At 38.2% G+C, this 20,976-nt stretch overlaps 1 protein-coding gene across 1 annotated transcript in view; it reads right to left on the bottom strand.

Moving 5' to 3' along the window:
• The window catches only part of TAFA2 (TAFA chemokine like family member 2), a 191,636-nt gene that overhangs the window by 35,545 nt on the left and 135,115 nt on the right, over window positions 1–20,976 (bottom strand). The window contains exons 3-4 of the mRNA XM_054718591.1: window positions 3,079–3,231; window positions 1,868–1,992 (exon numbers count right to left, since the gene is read on the bottom strand). Of these exons, the coding sequence (XP_054574566.1) occupies window positions 1,868–1,992; window positions 3,079–3,231 (278 nt within the window). The remainder of the gene's footprint in view (window positions 1–1,867; window positions 1,993–3,078; window positions 3,232–20,976) is intronic.

Here is a 20,976-nt window from a genome sequence, read left to right as displayed (position 1 = left end):
GTTGCCCTGGGTCACCCTGACAGCAGGTCCTGGGGCTTGGTCAGATGTAGGGCACAGGGGGTCCCCCTGGATTGCATTCACTGCGGGTTCCTGGAAATGGATCCTGGGATGCTGGGTCCTAGCAGACTAGTGAGGAGGCCTGGTGTGGAGGTCACTCTGGCAAGTGGTCACTGCAGACATCTGGGATCCTGCCAGGAGGTACTGCACCACTCACTGCTGGGACACAGTGGTGGTTCCACCCAGGTAATGGCTGGCAAGTGGCATTCTCTAGGCATCCTCTGACCTTCCTTATTGAAAATTGTCTCCTCAGCTGTGTCTAATTTGTTAATTCTGGGTGGATGTTCTCTGATTTAGTTGCTTTTCTGGCCCCAGAAGGAGGTGCGTGACACTTCTCCCTGACAGGTTTATAAAAACTGTTATTGTCAATTACCAGCATCTAGTTTTATGTTATTTTGTTTTGTTTTGTTCATTGGGTGGTTTTTTTTTTTTAATTTTTAAAATTTTATTTTAGAGAGGAGAGGTAGAAACATTGATGAGAGAAAAACATCATAGATCAGCTGTCTCCTACATGCCCCCTGCTGGGGATTGAGCCTGCAACCCAGGCATATTCTCTGGCCAGGAATTGAACTGGCAACCTCCTGGTGAATAGGTCAATACTCAACCACTAAGCCAAGAGGTCAGGGTTATGTTCTGTTTTTTTTATAAAACATTCCCTTGTACGATGATTCAATTCTATTCAATTGTCTACTTTCCCCTCAGCAAAACAAGACAGAACTTTCGCAGCTGAATCTACAAAGAAAATATTTAAAATTTGCCAGTCCAGAACATCCATTGAACTAATTAGAAGAACAAAGAATAACACTGTTTTTCACTTCTCTCCCATTTCCCAGAAGTCAGCATTGCAAGCGGAAGTATACCATTTTCTAAAGAGTATTCTCTTTATATTAACCCATGAACTATACTGTGGTAATCTGAGCACTTAACAAACTATTTGTGATAACAATTAAACAGGCCCATGTAAAGTTTATACTATATTAGAAAATTATTTATTGATCCAGAAATCAGGGAGATCAAAATAATTACTTTCATAAAAATGCAAGAATCTTAGTTGGCAAATTTTATTGTCATATCCTATATAATAAAAGCCTAATATGCTAAGTGCCGGACCATTTGTTCAACCAGTCACTATGATGTGCACTGACGACCAGGGGGCAGATGCTCTGACCAGATGCTGCTGGGGTCCAGCTGATCGGGACTGGGTGAGACAGGCCGGACACACCCTGGAGCCCTCCCACGGTCCCTCCCCGGCCCCAATTGTGCACCAGTGGGGTCCCTCAGCCTGGCTTGTGCCCTCTCGCAATCCTGGACCCCTCTGGGGATGTTGGAGAGCTGGTTTTGGCCCAATTCCCACAGACCAGGTCAAGGGACCTCACCAGTGCACTAATCCATGCACCGGGACTCTATTATAATTTTTTTTTTTTTTGAGAATCTATTCAGAGTTCTATCCATGAGCAGAATAAGGGGTTGGGGTCACCTTCCCAGCATTTTTAATATGCTGGGGGGTTTCACATTACATTCAGTATTTCAGCATTTTTAACCTTGGGGGGTTTCACATTACTGTCAGTATCTCATGATGGAACAAACAATATTTGTTTATTTAGCTAACACAACAGCTGATGGCAATCTAGAGATGTTATTCTGAATGAAATAAAAATGTGCTATGAAAAATGAATTAGGGAGAAAATGGGGAAAAACATACTATGGAAAACTATACTCTCTCATTCTCCAACCAACACTTAAAGATATCACTGTGTACGCTTTGTTAATTCAGAGACATTTTACTTTCCCAAGCTGGCTGTCCACTTACCCGAGTTGTTTTCACTTTATTCCCAGAGGAGCAGCTCCATCCTTTCCGATCAGGAAGAACTTTACACTCCTCTCCCTCAAGACATGGCTGCATATGACACCACCATTTCTGTTCCACTATGGAAGCTACAGGAGATAGAAAATTGATGCAATGTTTTCCATTGGGTTTGTTCATTCTCTGGGTGCACATTTAAAGAAAAAGCCATCAATTTTTCCTATCACTGGGTAGACTGTGTTTTAGGGCCTGCCTCTCTCTTTTTTTTTTTTTTTTTTTTGGTCCAAAAGGGCTAAATCTAGATTTTCTGAGTAGAATAATTGTTTTAATTTTACTTTATTATGGTAAGAATACTTTACATGAGACTTACCCTTTTGAATCATTAAACGTACAATACACAATAAGCACATTGTTGAATGATTTTTCACGGGAATATATAGGCTTCATGAAAACTATATATTTGAAAGAAACTAACAGTATGTATGCAATAACTGGTTTACATACACAGATAAGCAAATAAGCCCCTGACCAATTTAGAGTCAGTATTTTAGAGTAACTGTTATATTTCCCACAGTAGGCTGAAAATCAGAGGGCATTAGAGTTAATGCAATTTTTTAAATTTCTTTTTACTGTGGGCAGTAGCCATCTTCACAAGATATGGACCATGCTAATATGAGCACTTAAATTATTATTTATGGTAACATCAATTAAATGGCTGAATATCCTATTCTAATTAAGTAAATAATCAAATAAAGAAATGAATATTCTGATGCATCTTTATAATAACTAACATTTTATGTAAATTCTATCCACAGCTAATATTCTTTTATGTGCATGATGTTCATTTTTCATTCTTAAGAACCATCCATGGGCTTAGAAATACATACTATTTAATCATCTGTTTTCATCTTCTTTCCCAATTAATTTACAAACACACACACACCCTCAGTTGGTAAATCAGTATTTCATGGCATCAAAGAAGCACTTGAATTTGTTGGAACCCCATTATAACGCCGTTTTTTATGAAACTGGGTAAGTCCTTAGGCCTCCTTCCAAAGGATTTTGGATTTCAAAATGCCTTACAAATAACCTCATGTCAACCACATAATCTAGACTGCGGTCCCTCAGAATTGGCCCCGTCAACAGCATTACACTGGGGTTCCAGTTCTAAGCAGTCCCCAGCTACACTACCGCAATGAGCAATGTAAAAGTCGCACCATCCACACAAGATGGAGCAGCTCGCGTGGTGCCTGCCACCTGCCCGGGGAAGCAGGAGCACTTGACAGTTTGTGACCGTTCTTCTATCTTGTTCTTATTACAGCATCTGTGGAGTGCCACCACCTCGCAAGTGCCCGTTTTAACATGGTGAGCTGTACAAACAAAAACAAAAGATGAGACATTAAGAAAGCTTTGGACACTTCCTTCCTCTTTTTAATTAGCAGTGCATTACATATAGCTCTATAGGGGACCCACCAGGCATGAAACTAGAACTACAATGATGCTGACTCCATAATGGGAGTTGATTTCTTTTCTAAATGTGGCAGGACCATTTCTGCCAGTAAATGCTTGGTGAAGCAGGAATAACTGGTAACTAGATTAAAATAAGCCGTTAGAACAGTCTGAAATATAGGAGCAATATATAGTGCTGTCAAAAACATATTTAGTTGCATGTGGCTTCTTTTTACACCTTTTTTTCCCAACATGTTAAAGTAAACCCCTGGACAAATATGCTACAGTGTGGCTGATGGATAATATAAAGGTTATGTTCATCTGGGGGTGAGTGTAAGGTCAGGCAGAATAACAATTTTCCAGAAGCAATGATGAAGGGCAGATTTCCCCCTCCTTACTATTCATCTGCACAGTTTCTCTGGAAATGAATTAATGGGCTGATTCTTGAAATTGCTATTATTGTCCCAAAAGTTCCAGCCAGTTTCAGATCCCAAAAATCATTCCTTCCAATTTTGCCTGCAGGGACAACTGCCACCAAAAGGCACCAAGTACAGCCAGAACTTGGGTAGATTTATATCTAGCCTAGAAACCCAGTCCAAAAAGCTGTGAGGCCCCCTACCCTTTCCATCCACCTTGCAGTAAGTCTATGAAGGTGAAATTTTGGGACCTGACATCACATTATGATAAGACTCTATTAATCCTACTGTGACATGATAAAGGAAAAGTTTCATCTGCTAAAAACAAAAATAGCTTAGAATCCAACATTTATTGAAATACTATACTTTCAGAAGTTTTAAAACTGTGATTGCTATAAAAACAAATTTACATAGAAAAAGTAGAGATCTAAAGTTCTTTAATGTTATAAGCATATTGAGAAGAGCACATTATACATTTATAATATTAATCTTCCCTGGGAGATGAGGAACCGCTGTGTTAGATAACTTGTTTAGATTTTTTCTTGTGAGAAAGAGGAAATCACACATATTATCCACCTCATACCTCCATGAGAGATCAAGAAGCTCAAGTATGACATACAGCTTTGACAAGTAATTCTCAAAAGAGCTTTTAAGAAGCAAATATCATTTCCAAAGTCACAAAGCTATCCCTAGCAATGCTAAAAATTTAAGAGCGAGATTTCTGTTCCTCATGCTTTGTTGGTAGCCTTCCCATGATAGTTTTGTTCAGTCTATGACTTGTACCTATTGATGTAGGTCTCCAAAGTGTGAATCTACAGCCCAGATTTCTTCCCTAAACTCTATTTCATAAGTGGTGCTGCCTGATTTATAGCTCTACTTAAGTGTCTTATAAGGAGCTCACATTTAGAGAAAAAAGAGAACTATAGACATTCTAGCCCAACCTATTTTTTGCCAAATTCTCCTTTCCCCAAGACTTCTCTATCTACTTCTGGAACATACTTTCTTAGCTAAGGATGATTCCATTGGTTTTAACTTATTGAATGTTTTTGTGTTATACAAGTCATCATACTGCTTTCTACACTATACTTAGTCACATTTTAGTTGAGTCAATACCACACATCAGGCATGGTTTTAGGGTTGCATCAGTGAATAAGAGAGACATAGACCATGTCCGCAAAGAGCTTATATTCATCTGGAGAAAACAAATAATAATGCCTAAGTTAATGATTCCATAGGACAATATTAGATTTGTAAGCGCTTTGAAGGAAATGTAATATGTTTTTTAGAGTAATTAAGGACGGAGAGAATGTATATTTTAGCAAGAGTCTCAAGGAAGACCTCTCGAAGGAGGTACCTGAATAATGACCTGAGTGAAGAGAAGGAAGCACCCATTATGAAGATCTAAGGAAGAGCATTCCAAAGAGAAAGAGCAGCAATGACAAGGTACCAAATGGGGAAAAGCATGGTATGTTCTCAGGACAGCAGGATGACCAGTGTGGTGGAACAATTGAGAAGTCAAGGGAAAGGAGTCAGAAATGTGGGAAGATCATGTAGGGTCTGATATGCCACAGTAAGGAGATGGGACTTGATTCTCATTGCAAGGAAAAGTCTTTGGTATGATCTCATTAACACTTTAGACATTTTCTCAGGCTGCTCTTTAGAGAAAGGACTGGGGGGAAAAGCAAGAGTGGAATCAGGGAAACCAATTATGAAGAGACTGCAGGAGTCTAAGTGATAAAGGATGGAATTAAGACTATACTAACAGCAGTAAACTTGTGGGGAAGTAGCAGGTTAGGGGTATTTCAGCGCAGGGTTGGTTTGACTTGCTAATGGGTAGAATGTCAGCTGTGAGGGAAAAAGGAATTAAGGATTACTCCTAAATTTGTCCTGAGGTTGGTGGCATTGGTAGATAAAGTCTTGGGGAAAGGAGAATTTGGCAAAAAGATGGGTTGGGCTGGAATGTCTATAGTTCTCTTTTTCTCTGTTAAATGTGAGATCCTTATAAGATACTCAAGTAGAGATATACAGTAAATCAGGCAGCATCATTTATGAAATAGAGCTTAGGGGAAAAATATGGGCTCCAGATTCACACTCAAGAGATCTGAACCAAATTACCATGGAAGGGCTACCAACAAAGAAGAGGAAAATGTCCCAAAGTATAGACCTGCAATGAAGAAAACAGAAAAAAAAAAAGACTGGTAAGGACCAACATATGGGGTGCGAGAAAAAAGAACCCAAATAAAGACATAGAACCCAAAGAATAAAATGTTTCAAGAAGAAGGGATTGATCAGCTATGCCAAAAGCTACTGAAAGGTTCAATAAGTTAAAAGAAATAATTGTCCCTTAAAAAAGTAATATGATGTAGTGGTTGAAACCAAAGTTTCTGGGTTCCAATCTAAGCTACTCCTAGCAGCTGTGTGATTTTGGGCAAGTTACCTAATATCTCTGAGTAGCAGTCTTTTATGTCTAGAACAGAGATGTTAATAGCATAATCTTCATATGGCTGGTTTGGGAATTAAATGATTTATCATGTATAAAGTATTTAGAACACTTCCCGACTCATCATCAGCACTCAGTTAGTATTGTTAGCATTTCAACTTAATAAAAATCATTTTCTGGACGATGTCCGTTCTGACCTCTAGTTGTATTTTTGAAATTGTTGTGCCCGGCTGCAGGTTAGGTGTTTAACCTATGCCGCCATCTTGGTTTCTCCCTAAAAATCATTTTAATGGCCTGATAAAGCATGGTTGAAGTATGTTTGGTACAGAATAAGATGTAAAACTGTACAATTATAAAAATTTCTTTCATGGAGTTTTTCTGTGAAAGAAAGAAGGAAACAGATACCATAAAAGCATGCTTACTTGCTGGAATGATCTGGTAGAAAAATCAGTCAATATCGGAGAGAAAAATGGATAATTGAAAAAGAAAGTTCTTGAGAAAGAAAAAGGAATTGAGATTCAGGGCACCAGGGAGGATGGCATTAGATTGATGTGGGGACACAATCCATTTGACTGAAGCAGGTAAGTGTGAGTGAGTGGATCAGGTGGTGAGAAGATGAGGCAGTTTCTTATATGATTTTATCTAGTTTTTCTATGAAATATGAGAGATGTTTCAGAATAAAAAAGAGCACTAGTATATGAAGTAAATATTTCAAAAAGAGGAAAGCAAGTTTACCTATAAAGGGCAGTAGATCATTTGGCAGGAAGTTGGCTGACGCACCCTGTGAAGTGCAGATGGCACAGTGGATGGAAGAAGAGGTGGAATACAGAGCAGAATTAAGATAAACATCTATGTGATATTAGATTATTTGGTATGCTTGGAATTTTTATAGTGATATAGGAAAGCAGATATGTTAATCATGAGGCAATTAATCCTGCAACTCTTTGAATGGAAGCCAGGTTAGAGATAAGATATTATTAGGATTCTTCAGATAGTGAAGCTGTAGGCAGAGTGCTGAGCTGAGACAGTTTCAGAAAGAGTTTGATGGTGGCTAGGGCTCTGTGGTCTTCCCCAGACTATGGCAGCCAGGAACCACAGTAGGTTCCACCAACCTCTCCCCTGAGAAAAAAAGGCATAATTTCAGCACCAAGGCCATTTTACCACTTTGTTATAAGGAAGGTTTTATCATACATAGAAAAAGACCCTTAATCTGATATTTTTTCCCAAATGCCAATATCAAAAGTTTGACTTTGACAAGAAAAATAAGAGGATAAAATCAGTGCTGTCATTAGTGCTGTTCATAAAATCAGTGGTAGTCATTAGTGCTGTTCACCAAATATTTCTGGTTCTCCCCTTTCTGGGATGTGGTAGTACTATATTTCTCCACCCAATTAAATTTAGATGCAGCGATGTGACTTGTTTAGGCCAATGAGATGGAAGTTAAATAATATGAGTCACTTATGAGAAAAGGGAAAGGATAGCAGTCTGTGTGGACAACTAACCTATGACAAAGGAGGCAAGACTATACAATGGGTTAAAGACAGTCTCTCCAATAAATGGTGTTAGGAAAACTGGACAGACACATGAAAAAATTAACTATAGCATTTTTTATATTACATACAAAAATAAACCTAAAATGGATTAAAAACTTAAGTTCAAGACCTTCAACTATAAACTCCTAGAAGAAAACATAGGCGGTAAATTCTTTGACATCACTAAGCAATATTTTTTGGACATGTCTTTTCAGGCAAGGGAAACAAAAGAAAAGTAAACAAATAGGACTACACCAAACAAAAGTTTTTGCACAGTGAAGGAAACTATCAACAAAATGAAAAGCCAACTCACTAAATGGGAGAACATATTCACCAATGATATATCTGATAAGGGCTTACTATCCAAAATATATAAGAAACTCTTACAACTTAACACTAAATAAAACCCAAACAATCTGAATAAAAAATGGGCAGAGGACCTAAATAGACACTTCTTCAAAGAAGACATACAGATGGCCAATAGACATGAAAACATGCTCAACATCACTAATCATCAAATAAATGCAAATCAAAACCACAATGACATTTCACCTCACACCCCTAAGAGGGCTATCATCAACAAACAACAAGTGTTGGCAAGCATATAGAGAAAAGGGAATCCTCATGCATTGTTGGTGGGTTTGTAAATTGATGCAGTCACAATACAACAATATGGAGGGTCCTCAAAAAATTCAAAATGTAACTATCATATGACCCAGCAATCCCAGTTCTAGATAGTTCTCTAACAAATCCAAAACACTAATTTGAAAATATATACATACTCCTATGTTTATTGCAGCATTATTCACAATAGCCAAGATATTGGAAGCAACCCAAGTGCCCATCTATAGACAAATGGATAAAGAAAGTGTGGTACATTGTACAATGGAATATGACTCAGTCATAAAAAGAATGAAATGTTACCTTTGCAACAACCTGGATGGACCTAGAGTTTATTGTGCTAAGCTAAAGTCAGGCAGAAAAAAAAAATACCATATGATTTAACTTACACGTGGAATCTAAAAAAATAAATGAAGAAACAAAATGAACAAATTCATAGTTACAGAGATAAAAATGGTGATTGCCAGATGGGATGGGTGCAAAAGGTGAAGGGGTTCAGAAGTACAAATTGGTAGTTACAAAATAGTCACAGGAATGTAGAGTACAGCATAGGAAATATACTCAATAATATAATAACTATGTATGGTGTCAGATGGGTACTAGACTTATTGGGGAATCACTTCGTAAGTGATATAAATGTCTAATAACTGGGTTGCACACTGAAACTAATATAATATTGTATGTCAATTGTAATTGAAAAATAAATTAAAAATAAAGAGCGAGTGTGTAATTCACCCCATTTCTCCCTACCAGCCAGAGAAACCAATTGTGTTCTTGGTAGTAGAGACTTGATCAAGCTGAGTCCCCAGCAAGATGCACCTAGGCCTGAGAAATAAACCTTCAATTGTTATAAGCCTCTAAAATTTGGAGGTTGTTTATTACTGCTCCAAAACTTAAGCCTCAGTAGCACTTTCTCCTGGGAGGTTCAGTATATTTTCCTAAATGCATTAGTTGGAGGATAATTCAGTTAAGTATGATATCTCAAAACCTGGATCATTTACCTTAATTAAGTCAATGCAGAATAAATATGGAATAAAACACAACTTGTTTAGATATTTATGTGATTCAAAGGATTGTAATGAATTGTTCCATAGTTGGATAATTACATGGGCTAAGTTCGGCATGTCAGAGCTCTGGTGAAGAAAGTGTGCTTCTTTCTTCTCTGAGAGAACGGAAGTGAAGTGCCCATGTGGTTCAGTGAAGAGGAGGATGAGGTAGGTGCTGCACTGGGAAAACAGAACATGGGACTAAATGCTAAGAGATTAATAATAAAGGCGGCAGCAAAAGCAGGCCTGACAGACAGGAGGCTTTTCTGACCTAAACTTTCTTTTCGTTGTCTATGAATAAAATACTCAGGCACACAGGTTTTGTTTCCTGGCAAGAAATGTGATTTTGTGAAAAATCCCTCTCAGCCTTTGCTGTTCTTATTAGAACTGAAGTTCTAAAGTTTATTGTGGGAGAATGAGAGAGGGATAATTAATCTTTTAAAAATAGGATGGGTGGAGGGATAGATGGATAATCTTGTACTTGAAAGAGTTTGAAGGCTTAGGTAGGGAGAATATTGACTGTTCAGTATTACTTGATATCTGCTGGTAGATATGGCTTAAAACAGGGAAATGAATCTTCTAGCAGAATTTAGTCCACCTAAGCATAGCATGTATATAAATATATATAGTTTTCTCATTTGTCTGATGTATTTCTTATAACCAAATCCTTGTGGACAAAGACTAATTTTTCATGTAAACTGCTCAGTATGTGGTATATGTTTAATAGATGGTAAACCAATAATTTAAGGAGGTAAAACTAATGCCTTGGTTTTATTTTAAAAGGTTAATGAGACTGTAAGAAATTCAAGCAGTTACTGGAATTCTCTACACAGATTCAGACAGAGCTTATGCTAAACTAACCTAATCAAATATTAGGGTTTTCCAAATTAACAAAACAGGGTTCACAGACTATCAGTTAGCATCATAACAAAATGACGTGAGACCTCCTGGAGAAGATTTAAATGAAAAAAAAATAATTTAAAAAAAAACTGATTTCAGAGAGATAGAAACATCAATGATGAGAATCATTGATTGGCTGCCTCCTGTATGCCCCCTACTGGGGACAGAGCCCGAAACTTGGGCATGTGCCCTGACCAGGAATCGAATTGTGACCTCCTGGTTCATGGGTCAATGTTCAACCACTGAGCAACCCTAGTTGGGCACAAATTTTTATTTTTTATGTAAAAATTCTGAAGTTAAAAAACAAAAAGAAACACAACCCACCTGGTTGCTAGTCTGCAATTTTCCCCTGTCTGGATGTGATGCATAAACACAAAGTTGCCTCCTCCAATTTTGTGAGGTGACACTAGAGACACACAGTTTAATTCTTATAAAATAGGAATACCAAGTCTTACCCAGCTCTAATTGTGCCTTCCAAGCTTATTACCTTATGTCTTATTTCAACAATAGGACCGTTAGTCGTATAATGGCCCAGAAACATGGCCTTAAGAGACTGCCACTTAATCATATCTTAAGATTCCTAAATGTTTGGCAAAGGTATATTCTGGCATGAAGTCCTATAAGGCATTTTTTTCCCAAATGCCTTTTTTACCCATTGAAAGGCATCTCTTCATAAGGGGGCAAAATGAATTAAATAGCATTTTATTTGTAAGCATGCAGAGATTTTTAAGCATTATATACATACATAATTATATGTGTAATTTATATTTACATACGTGTTAATATATTCACATTTTATTCATCACTTGTGAAACAACTATAAATGCATAGCTATGAAAAATGAGCTCACAACAGAGTAATAGTTATGTAAATCATTCACCTGGAGTAGATATTGCTGGCCTTAGGGTTAATAAGAGCACAAAGCTTTGCATATCACATTCTATATGTAAGAATAATTCATTCACTCTGGAAACAATTTATAGAATAATGGTAATTGCTAACATTTACTGGATTTTAACTGTATGCCAAGCGTTATTCTATTTTATCATCACAGCAACCATTATAGGGGAAGCTATAATTATCCCCAATTTACGGTTGCAGAAACTGAACCGCAGAAAGGTTAAGGAGCTTGCCCAAGGTAATGTAATTAGTAAGGGACAAAACCAGAGAGGAGAGTCCAAGCAGTTTGCTTTCAGAATCCATGACCTTGACCACTGTTCTCTGGTGGCTTTTCTATAGAGCTTCACATGTGCTACAGAGGACAGATCCAGGTGATGTGGAGAAATGCAGGGAAGGTATCCCTGTCCCCACATGCAACACTTGGTAACCTTGAAAGGGCATGGGCTCTGGAGCTGAAATACCTCAGTCCCCACCTATTTTCACCTATACTTTTCTGAGCAAAGCCTTGAACAAGCCATTCACCTTCAAGGAACTTGTTTGTTCATGTCTAAAATGGCTCCATGAGCCCTTATAAAGACTAAATCAGACCATGTACATGATAAAACTACTTTTCAACTCTTTAGCAACTGAAATGTTAATTATCTTGATTTTTACTTTTTAAAGTAATCAATAAATATCAAAACAATGCAGCATATATAAACTACAAAGACAGTTGTGAGGGAAAGTTACCTACATTTTATAAAAGTTCAAATTTAATATTACAAAAAAGTCTATATATACTTGTGTTGACATAAGATACATGTAAAAAAATTGAATCTGATACTTAAGCTACAGAGAGAGTAAATTTAGCATTAAGTTGTGAATTTGTACCTATCTAGTTTCCTCTCCACTGAATTTCAGTTCTTATTTGTATTCTGATTTGTCTCATTGATTCTGAAATTTTGTTTGTCTCCATACACTCCTATTTAATAGTTTTACCCAGCTTGAATAGCTCCCCAGAGAGTCTGCATTATACCTTCTTCTACACAGGAATAAAGGATCACCTACTCGCACCAAAATAAGCATGTAAAATGCAAGCGGCTTAGTGGATTGAGGTTGCTGTAAATCACTTTGAATGGAAAAATGTGCTGAAACAGAAACTTTTTGAGACAGCTAATTTCTCACTTTAATTCATTAGAAGGAGAAAACAAGGCACATTTTTAGACTTCCTGGTGAAGCAATCTAATTAAAAGAAATAATCACTTACATAGCTCAATGAAATTTCAAAAATTTGCATAATTTATGAAGTCAGGATGATTGGGCAGGAAATAGCCAAGTGCCAGTGACATTTTTGCAAAGCCTGTTTTCTGAAATGTCTCCAATTTTATGGGGAAAAATAAAATTATTAGGGAAAGACAGATTGGCACTAAAGAATAACCCTAATTAACAGTACAGTCTCTCTTAACAAAAGCAAACTCTCAACCAGATGATGTCCTCAGTCTATTTTAAGAGAAAGGTGGGACAGAAGATTCACTCTAAAATTTTAGATTCATTTGCCCTCATTTTAAACATGAACATCTCGTACCTCCTTTGTTTTTAAATGAGAACTGACACTGAGGAAGGCAACTGAGTGGTCTCTTTAAAAACTGCCCAGCAACTTTTGCTTGGGAAGCCTGATCTGAAAAAGAGGAGCTAGACCAATCAAATCCATCCCTCTGGAAATGTGGACTAGAAGTCAGAAATAGCCACAGGGAAATGGGCATTTGAGCCCATGGAGAATGTTGTGCACCTCATGGTGATGAGAGATGCACTCAGAGGAAGCAAACAGGAGAGGTGCAGAGAGAGGTAACAGACAAGACAGTAGGTAGTTCCTTCGGCTGCCTTGGCATCTGCTCTTGGCGAGGTCTTCCTGAAATTTTCCCTACAATCGTTTTAAATGAGCCCTTTCCCACCCCCCCTCTTAGATAACCCAGTGATGTCTCTGTTTGACCCCCCAAAATGTGCTGCCTAGGATATTTAAGTTTTTGTAATTAAAGTTATAATGAACAAAAGCTAATTATTAGCAGAGGGATTCTTTGCCCTTATTTTTAAGAACAAGAGACAAGTTTCTACCTTCAAAGTACCCAGGAAATACACAAACCAGCAGCCACACTTTCTCCTTTAACCTCCTAGTGGAAATTGACATTTCAAATGATGATCCAAAGGCCATCTCAAATTACTGTGAATGTTTCTAATGTCAAAGGCTAACAGCAGATGTCCTGCTTAATCCCAAATTACACATGCACACAAAATGTGAAGAATCAGAATATCCCCGCTTCCTATACACTGTAGGAGTCACAGTGCTCTTTAATGATTAATAAATTTCCTTTAAGTGATTCTAGGAAGGAGGGCAGTACAGCCCAAGTGCTTATTGAGAAAAATGACAGTGAGTAGAAAGAGCACTTAAAGAAAAGATGGGATATTTGGGCCTAGTACATAGTTCTCTGTCCCTAAAGAGTGTAATCTTGAGTAAGTCATTTGGATCGCTGGGTCTTTTTCCTCAATTGAAAAATATCAGTCTATTTATAGAGTGAATTTAAAGATTCCTTCTACTTTTAAAATTCTATGAGTTCATGAAATAATTAAGTTTCATTAAATGGGTACTATAAAGTAGACCTATCAGAAAATGAAAGTCAAAGTAAAACAGATTTTTTTAAATCACTTTTACTTACATAAATTAACTTCATTAAGTCACTGCACCAAATGAAAAACTGCGAATGGAGTTTATATTTTTGGATATATTTCTTATATGTATGAAGTCATGAATCTTAACTACACAGTATAACATTCACTGTAAAGTCAATCTACATCCTCATAATCCTCATATTCTTTTATGTACAAAACAGTTTAATTACTGTTGATTCCATGAGACAAATCAAGTACCAAAGGTATCCTAGCACAGTGGTTTGGGTGAGGATTCTGAAGCCAAGATAGTTTAGGTTCAAGTCCCAGCTTTACAAGAGAGTGTCTACCTATTCATTAAGTCTCCTTTATCTTTCCTCCTGGGCATACAACTAGACAGTGGGCAGAAGTACATTATACTTCCTTAGAAACCTACTCCATCACCCACTCTCTCCTCCCCTTTAAGTTGCATGTCAGTGCCAAAGGTGACCTTGAAGAGCCACAATCATCCTGAATGACTGTGTAGAGGAGAGATCCATCCCCTGACATTAACTGGCTTCATATATACCAGAAGTAAACAGGCTATGTTAGGTCAATGAGATTTAGAAGTATATCTGTTATAATAGCAAGTATTAACTAATACACAATAATATTCCTATCAATGGGCCTAGAAAGGAGTCAGGTATAGTCCAAGTGCTTCTTAAGGAAACTATTCAGTGTTATGGTCTGAGTGTTTGTGTCTCCCCATTATTCATGATGGAAACCAAGTGCCCACGGTGATGGTATTAAAGGTAGGATCTTGGGGAGGTAATTGGGTTAGTGTCCTTATAAAAGAGGCCCCCAAGGAGAGGCTCACCCCTTCTGCAATGTGAGGACACAACATGAAGTCTGAAGCCCAGAAGAGGGCCCTCACTTGTACCATGCTGGCACTCTGATCTTAAACTTCAAGTCCCCAGAACTATGAGAAACAAACTTCCTTTGTTAATAGGCCACCCAGTCTTTGGTGTTTTGTGATGGCAGCTTGAATGGACTAAGGCATTCAAAGAACAAAGAATATGTAATTTGAAAAAAAAATATTTTGCCTCTCTTATGCTTCAGCTTCACATCAGTAAAATAGGAATTATAATACCTATCATAAAGGGATGAAAGGATCAATTGATTCAGCACTTATAATGATGCTTATATTTGATAAACAGAGTAAATGTTAGCCATACCTCTTATTATGGAGTCTAAGAAAACCTTACTTAGACCCTTGAATCCATTTATATAATGCAGACATCTAAGAGAGAATCATTGACTTTTAGAGAATTTAAAAATAATAAAGTCATATTTTGCCACTTTACAAAAATGAAATTGTTAGAAAACATCTAGTATACTCACTAGTTCAAAATCACAGGCTTAAGAGTGGGGAGATCCATAATTAGAATTCAGCTCTCTTAACTCCCAGTTCAATGTCAATTCCATCACCTACCCCACATCTCTTTGCTCACCAAATTCCTCTCATTTTGCTTCCTGTTTACTTAATTTCCCTCCCTCATTTGCAACTTTACCTCTAATGACTTAACTTGCGCATCCTTAGCATCTTTTCATAGCATAACCATAAGGGATCTCTGATGGGTCTCCCTCCTTGTTAGCTTATTCTCTTGCACAAATATAAACACTCACATTCTACCATGGTAGATCTTTCTAAAATTAATCCCAGGGTATAAAACCATTCTTGGCTCATAATTATTCATAGAATAAATTTAAATTCTTGGGTATGGCCCAAGCATCCTTCCATCAGCCCATTTCTGACTATTGCAGTCTTCCTTTCCTGTGTGCTCTGTTGTAACCTACACTTGAGTCATAGAAACAATTTTTAGAACCTTATATCTTTGCTCAGGCCACCTCTCTCTCTTTCCTGAGTCCTTGCCCCACTTCTTAGCCCCCAGGAAACACTTACCCCACCTTTCATTTTGAAAACATCACAACACCTACTCTATGAAGCTGCTAATCAAATCAAATCCTCGGGTAGACTGGACCAGCCTTCTCTCCTCTGATTAATATTTTCTTAGTTTTTTTCTGAAACACCTGTAAGTTTTCTATATTTACTCTTTATTTCCCTCTATTAAATTGTAAGGCTCAGCTTCATGATTATTCATCTCTGATTCCCCAGCTTGAAGCACAGTTTGAGAACCATAATAGAAAAAATCAATGTTTGATGAATAAATGAATAAATAAATGGTTTACTATAAGAGTTCTCAAAAAAATAGTAATAATTTTTCAAGTCCAGGCTTAGATTAATACACTCAGTGAGCCCTGGATTGGGAAATCAGAAGCCCTAGATTCTATTTCTAGTACTATCACAAAGGGACTATTTAAACTTCAGTAAATCGGTTAATCTCCCTAAGTCACAAGTCATCATCTCTAAAATAAAGTGACCATCACAAAAGCAGTGTGACATTGTATCCCCACCCAGAAGATCTTGATTTTGGTTCCAAATTGGTCAGGAAAATTCTTTGAAAAATTATTTTATTTATTTGGATTTTAGTTTCCGCAGCTACATTAGAAGGGTCTCTAAATTTCTCTTCTGCTCCAAAAACGTATTATATGGTTGCTATGCAGAAATCTAGATCAATAGAGGCACTAGGGTCATTTACCTTTGGGAAATAATTATCCCCTGTGGAAAGGATGAACTTCTATTTCCCATATCTAATTTTGCATATTCATAATTCCATAGTTTTCTGTGTACTAAGAAGTTTTCTACATCTGATGTACCCTTTGAAACTAGCAAGACATCTATAAACAGAATAAATCAGTATTATTCAAGAATGAATGAAATAACTGTCTTTCAACAAAATTTTTCTAGCACATGGAAAGTTTGCTTCATATCCCATGATTGACATCAAAAGCAAATTTAGGTTATCCTTCCTCTACTTCAGCAATTTCAGTATGGAATATCCAGGTTCTGAGTGTCACTCTAGATCAAAAGCTTATAAATCGTAAGTCTAATTACTAAGGAAGACTAAAGGAAGCTTTTTTTAGTTCTTAGAAGAAAGATGCTAGTAGCTCTTTGAGAAATTATATTTTGCACTGCCTATTCACGGGGTAAGGATTTTATACTGTCATATCAATTAAGATTTTTTGTTGTTGACAGCTTCTGAAAATGTCCTCTTTAAAAATAACTTGAAAATTCATTCATGAAGTGAAAATAGAAAAGTAGCGAAGTGTAGTAGAAAGATCATTGGTTCCTGCCCCTTTGGGAAATCTGTCCTCCTTTTCATTCTACCGTTAACTAACCAGGAGATCTCTTCATTCATATATTGAAGATCTATCTATCATTGAGTAAGTACCAGGTAAAGGGACCAAAATTCTGCCACCCTGAAGCTGCTTTGGGGGTCATTGACTTTAAGTTGTTTATTAAGAAACAAAAAAAACTCAGAAAGAAGCTTTGACCCTCCGACCTTCTCTGACCAAAAGATTCAGACAGAGAAACCTGCTTCAGGAAGGAAATCTTAGGATGTTGCTTAGCCTAATTTGAATAAGTATGACAAGTAAGAGGGCTCCAGGCAGAAAGATGCCGGCTAACTAGATTTCCCCTGCGTTCCATTGTTTCTGAGTCGCCTCGCCAGGATTTGCCTGCCTTGTGTGTTCTGCTCTTCCTCAACTACCTGTATATTGCCCATTTTCTCCAAAAAAAAAAAAAAAAAATGTCATATACCCAATGTTGCCTCGTGGAATGATCTTGTCTATGTGAATTCCCCATGTGCATGTATTAAACTTTGATTTTTCTCCTGCTAATCTTCTCTCTGTTGCTTTGGAAATTGGTTAAGCCAGAAGAACTTAGAAGGTGGGCGGAAAAGCATGAATATATTTTAGCCCCCACATAGGCCTCGCGCTATCCCCTGAGAAGATAAAGCCCAGGGAATGACCACCCTGCTTTCAAGGAGCTTAAAGGCGGTAGAGGACGGGAGCCATGTAGACAAAGAGAAAAGGTGATATAGGAGCCGTGATGGAAATAGCCACCGAGTATGCTAAGGCTTAAAAACCAAACCAAACAAAAAGTCATTTCCACTCAGGGGCAACACAAGAAGAGGATCAGGAAAGAATTCAAAAAGAACATGATGCATAATCTGAATTTTGCAAGACGCCTGAAGGCTGGCCAAGTCACCTTCCCAGCGTTGGCCTTACTTCGTTTCATTATCTGTCTAGGTGATCTCTAAACTCCCCTCTGGCTCTAAATTGTCATCTTTAATAACAATATAGAAAGGTATATGTTTCTGTTTTGTTTACATATGTATATATTTAACCATAGTATGTACATTATCCAAATTCCTCTATTAAATATTTCTAATATAAAGCTTTCTAAAGTACTTATTTTGCTTCTTTAAACAGTATCTCCTAATCACCACTTAACTTTTAGCTATTAACCTTGGGCATGATGATAAGCATCCAGTCCTAGAGTATGTTGGCAGTGTAGCTTTATGCAGATGAATAAAAAAAATCAAGATATAGTGTGACATGTAGTGGTAAGTGGATCTTGAATAAATTATATCCCAGGAATTTACTTTCTTATAAAAGTCCCTGGTGTTACTTTGTTCTTTTGGTAATTTGCCTTTTTCTATTGAAAGTGAAGTGCGCATGCACACTAACATGCCCTCCTGGGCAGCATAAAATGGACACGATCCAGCCAATCTAATGAATGAATCAAAGGCTAAAGCAGCCTCTGGTGGGAGGCAGCAGAGGGACTGGTGGTTACAACAAATCAAACAGAAGCTGGCTTTTACACTGCTGTTGAGCAAGTTACTTACACCTAAGCAAGTTACTTACACCTAAGCTTCAATTCCCTCTTCTGTGAAACAAGAATGATAAACCACCCAGCTAATGTGGGTCAGTGGTTGAGTGTTGGCCCATGAACCAAGAGGTCACTGTGGATTACCGGTCAGGGGCACATGCCCAGGCTTTGGGCTCGACCCCCAGTAAGGGGTGTGCAGAAGGCAGCCAATCCATGATGTTTCTCATTGATGTTTCTATCTTTCTCTCCCTCCCCCTTTCTCTCTCTCTAAAATTAATAAAGACAAATTTTTTTAAAATAAGAATGGTAAACCTATTTTATTTTATTGTTGAAGATTAAGAAAAAGCTGGTAAAGCTCTCAGCACTATATCGAGCATGTAGATCGTGCTCAGTGATTATTGGCGTTGTTGTTATCATCATTCTTACAAATCCAGGGACTCTTATTATCTTTGTTAAACATTCTACAAGATGCGAGGCATGACAGATGGCAATGGTTTTCAGTGAAAGTAACTTATGGATCTATTCCTCAGCAAGTTACCTTCTTATCTAGGAGTCAGTAGGTAACAAAGTTGCATCGAAGGTGAGAACACAAATTCTAGAGCCAGTCTACTTGGATTCCAATTCCAGCCCTACCTCTTACTTGTTGCCTAACCTTTGGTAAATTCCTTAAGCAGACTCCATCTTAGTTTCCTCATCTGTAAAAATAGGAAAATTCAATAGTACCTGCCTCATAGCATTGTTGTAAGGATTTAATTTATATCCTATATAATAAAAGCATAATATGCAAATCAACTGAACGGCGGAACAACTGGTCGCTATGACATGCGCTGACCACCAGGAGGTAGACACTCAACACAAGAGGTGCCCCCTGGTGGTCAGTGCGCTCCCACAAGGGGAGCACTGCTCAGCCAGAAGCTGGGCTCATGGCTGGCGAGCCCAGCATCGGTGGCAGGAGCCTCTCCGGCCTCCGCTGCAGGCGGGCCATAGGAGTGAGGGGTCCTGGACTGCGAGAACCCTGGACTGAGAGAACCCTGGACTGAGAGATGGACATTCTCCGAGGGGTCCCGAACTGTGAGAGGGCATAGGCCGGGCTGAGGGAACCGCCCCCCCCCCCCCGACTCTCCAGTGCACGAATCTCGGGCACCGGGCCTCTAGTATATATATATAATCACTTGCAACAGTATCTGGTCACAACAAGGATTCTGTAAATGTTTGCTAGTGGTAGGAATAACACTTTATGTAGCACCAATGGAGATGTAGGAGGTAGTGTCATCAAGGTGGGCTTAATGGTGACCTCTTACCTCGGTGGTAAAAGCATTCTCAGAAGGCCCTCCTGAGGGAAAGGACAACTGAGAACTCATTCTCCAGGGTGACAGGCCCAGATGAGAAAGCTGACCTGCTATGCATGACCTTGTTCATATCATTTCATTCCAAAGTCTCAGGTGGCTCGGTCCTAAATTGGGATAGCAGTATCCACCTAAAACTGTGGTGAGGATGAAATGGGATCCCAAATGTAAAGTGGCTGATCGCCTCTATACTTTTAATAATTTTTTAAAGGCTCAACCTAAGGGTTAACTGAATTTGAGCCCTCACCTTGACCACTGCACTGTACTGTCTCTTTAGCCTAAGCGGCAGGAAAGCTATTCAAAAATACCCTGTTAAACTATTCTGCCACCAAACTCTGACCCCTGAACCTTTGTACCTCATTATATCCACTCCCTGGTCCTGAACTGGTGTCTCCCCTCGCATTCTTAGCAAGAGTCCCAAAGACTCCATGTGAACGTGTACTGACAGACACTTGCCACCATTCTTGACTTTGCCTTTCAAATACAACCCTGTGCCTCCCTGACCTCTAGCTATCATTCTTATTCCCTTTCATAGGTCACTTCAATCATTCAGTCATTTAACATGTATTATACACGTAAGACATATAAACACAGAAAAAGCAAAGTTCCTGCCTTCGTAGAGAAGATAAACAAAAAAAAAAAAAAAAAAAAAGAAAAGAAATCATTTTACCAGTTACACCCTGCTTACAGGGACTGATGGGATAGCTTGCTTTAAAATGTGATCTGTTAAAAAAAAGGGGGGGGGAGTTATGTTTCCAAAGCTTCGGCTGATCTTTCTATAAAAGTCAACACCACATCTCTGTTTTCTGAAAACACAGCAATGAGCCCCACTGGAGAATGAACCAGGCTTAGCATCACAGTGTAAAGCTCTGTGCCGTGTTCACTGTGGGCTGGAACCATTGCTCATTATGTTGCACTTAAGGCAACATTTTTCTTCTTAAATTATGCTTAAAAGGTAGTCAGCGTGAGAACTACATTTTTTCTTGGAGTTAGTAGTGTGGGAACATGTGTGTGGCGGGGGGGAGAGAGAGAGAAAGAAAGAGAGACAGAG

This window comes from Eptesicus fuscus, chromosome 7 (assembly GCF_027574615.1).
Source record: "Eptesicus fuscus isolate TK198812 chromosome 7, DD_ASM_mEF_20220401, whole genome shotgun sequence".
Taxonomy (NCBI): Eukaryota; Metazoa; Chordata; class Mammalia; order Chiroptera; family Vespertilionidae; genus Eptesicus; species Eptesicus fuscus.
The sequence above is the reverse complement of the archived record's forward strand: the minus strand, read 5'-3'. Positions and strand labels throughout refer to the sequence as shown.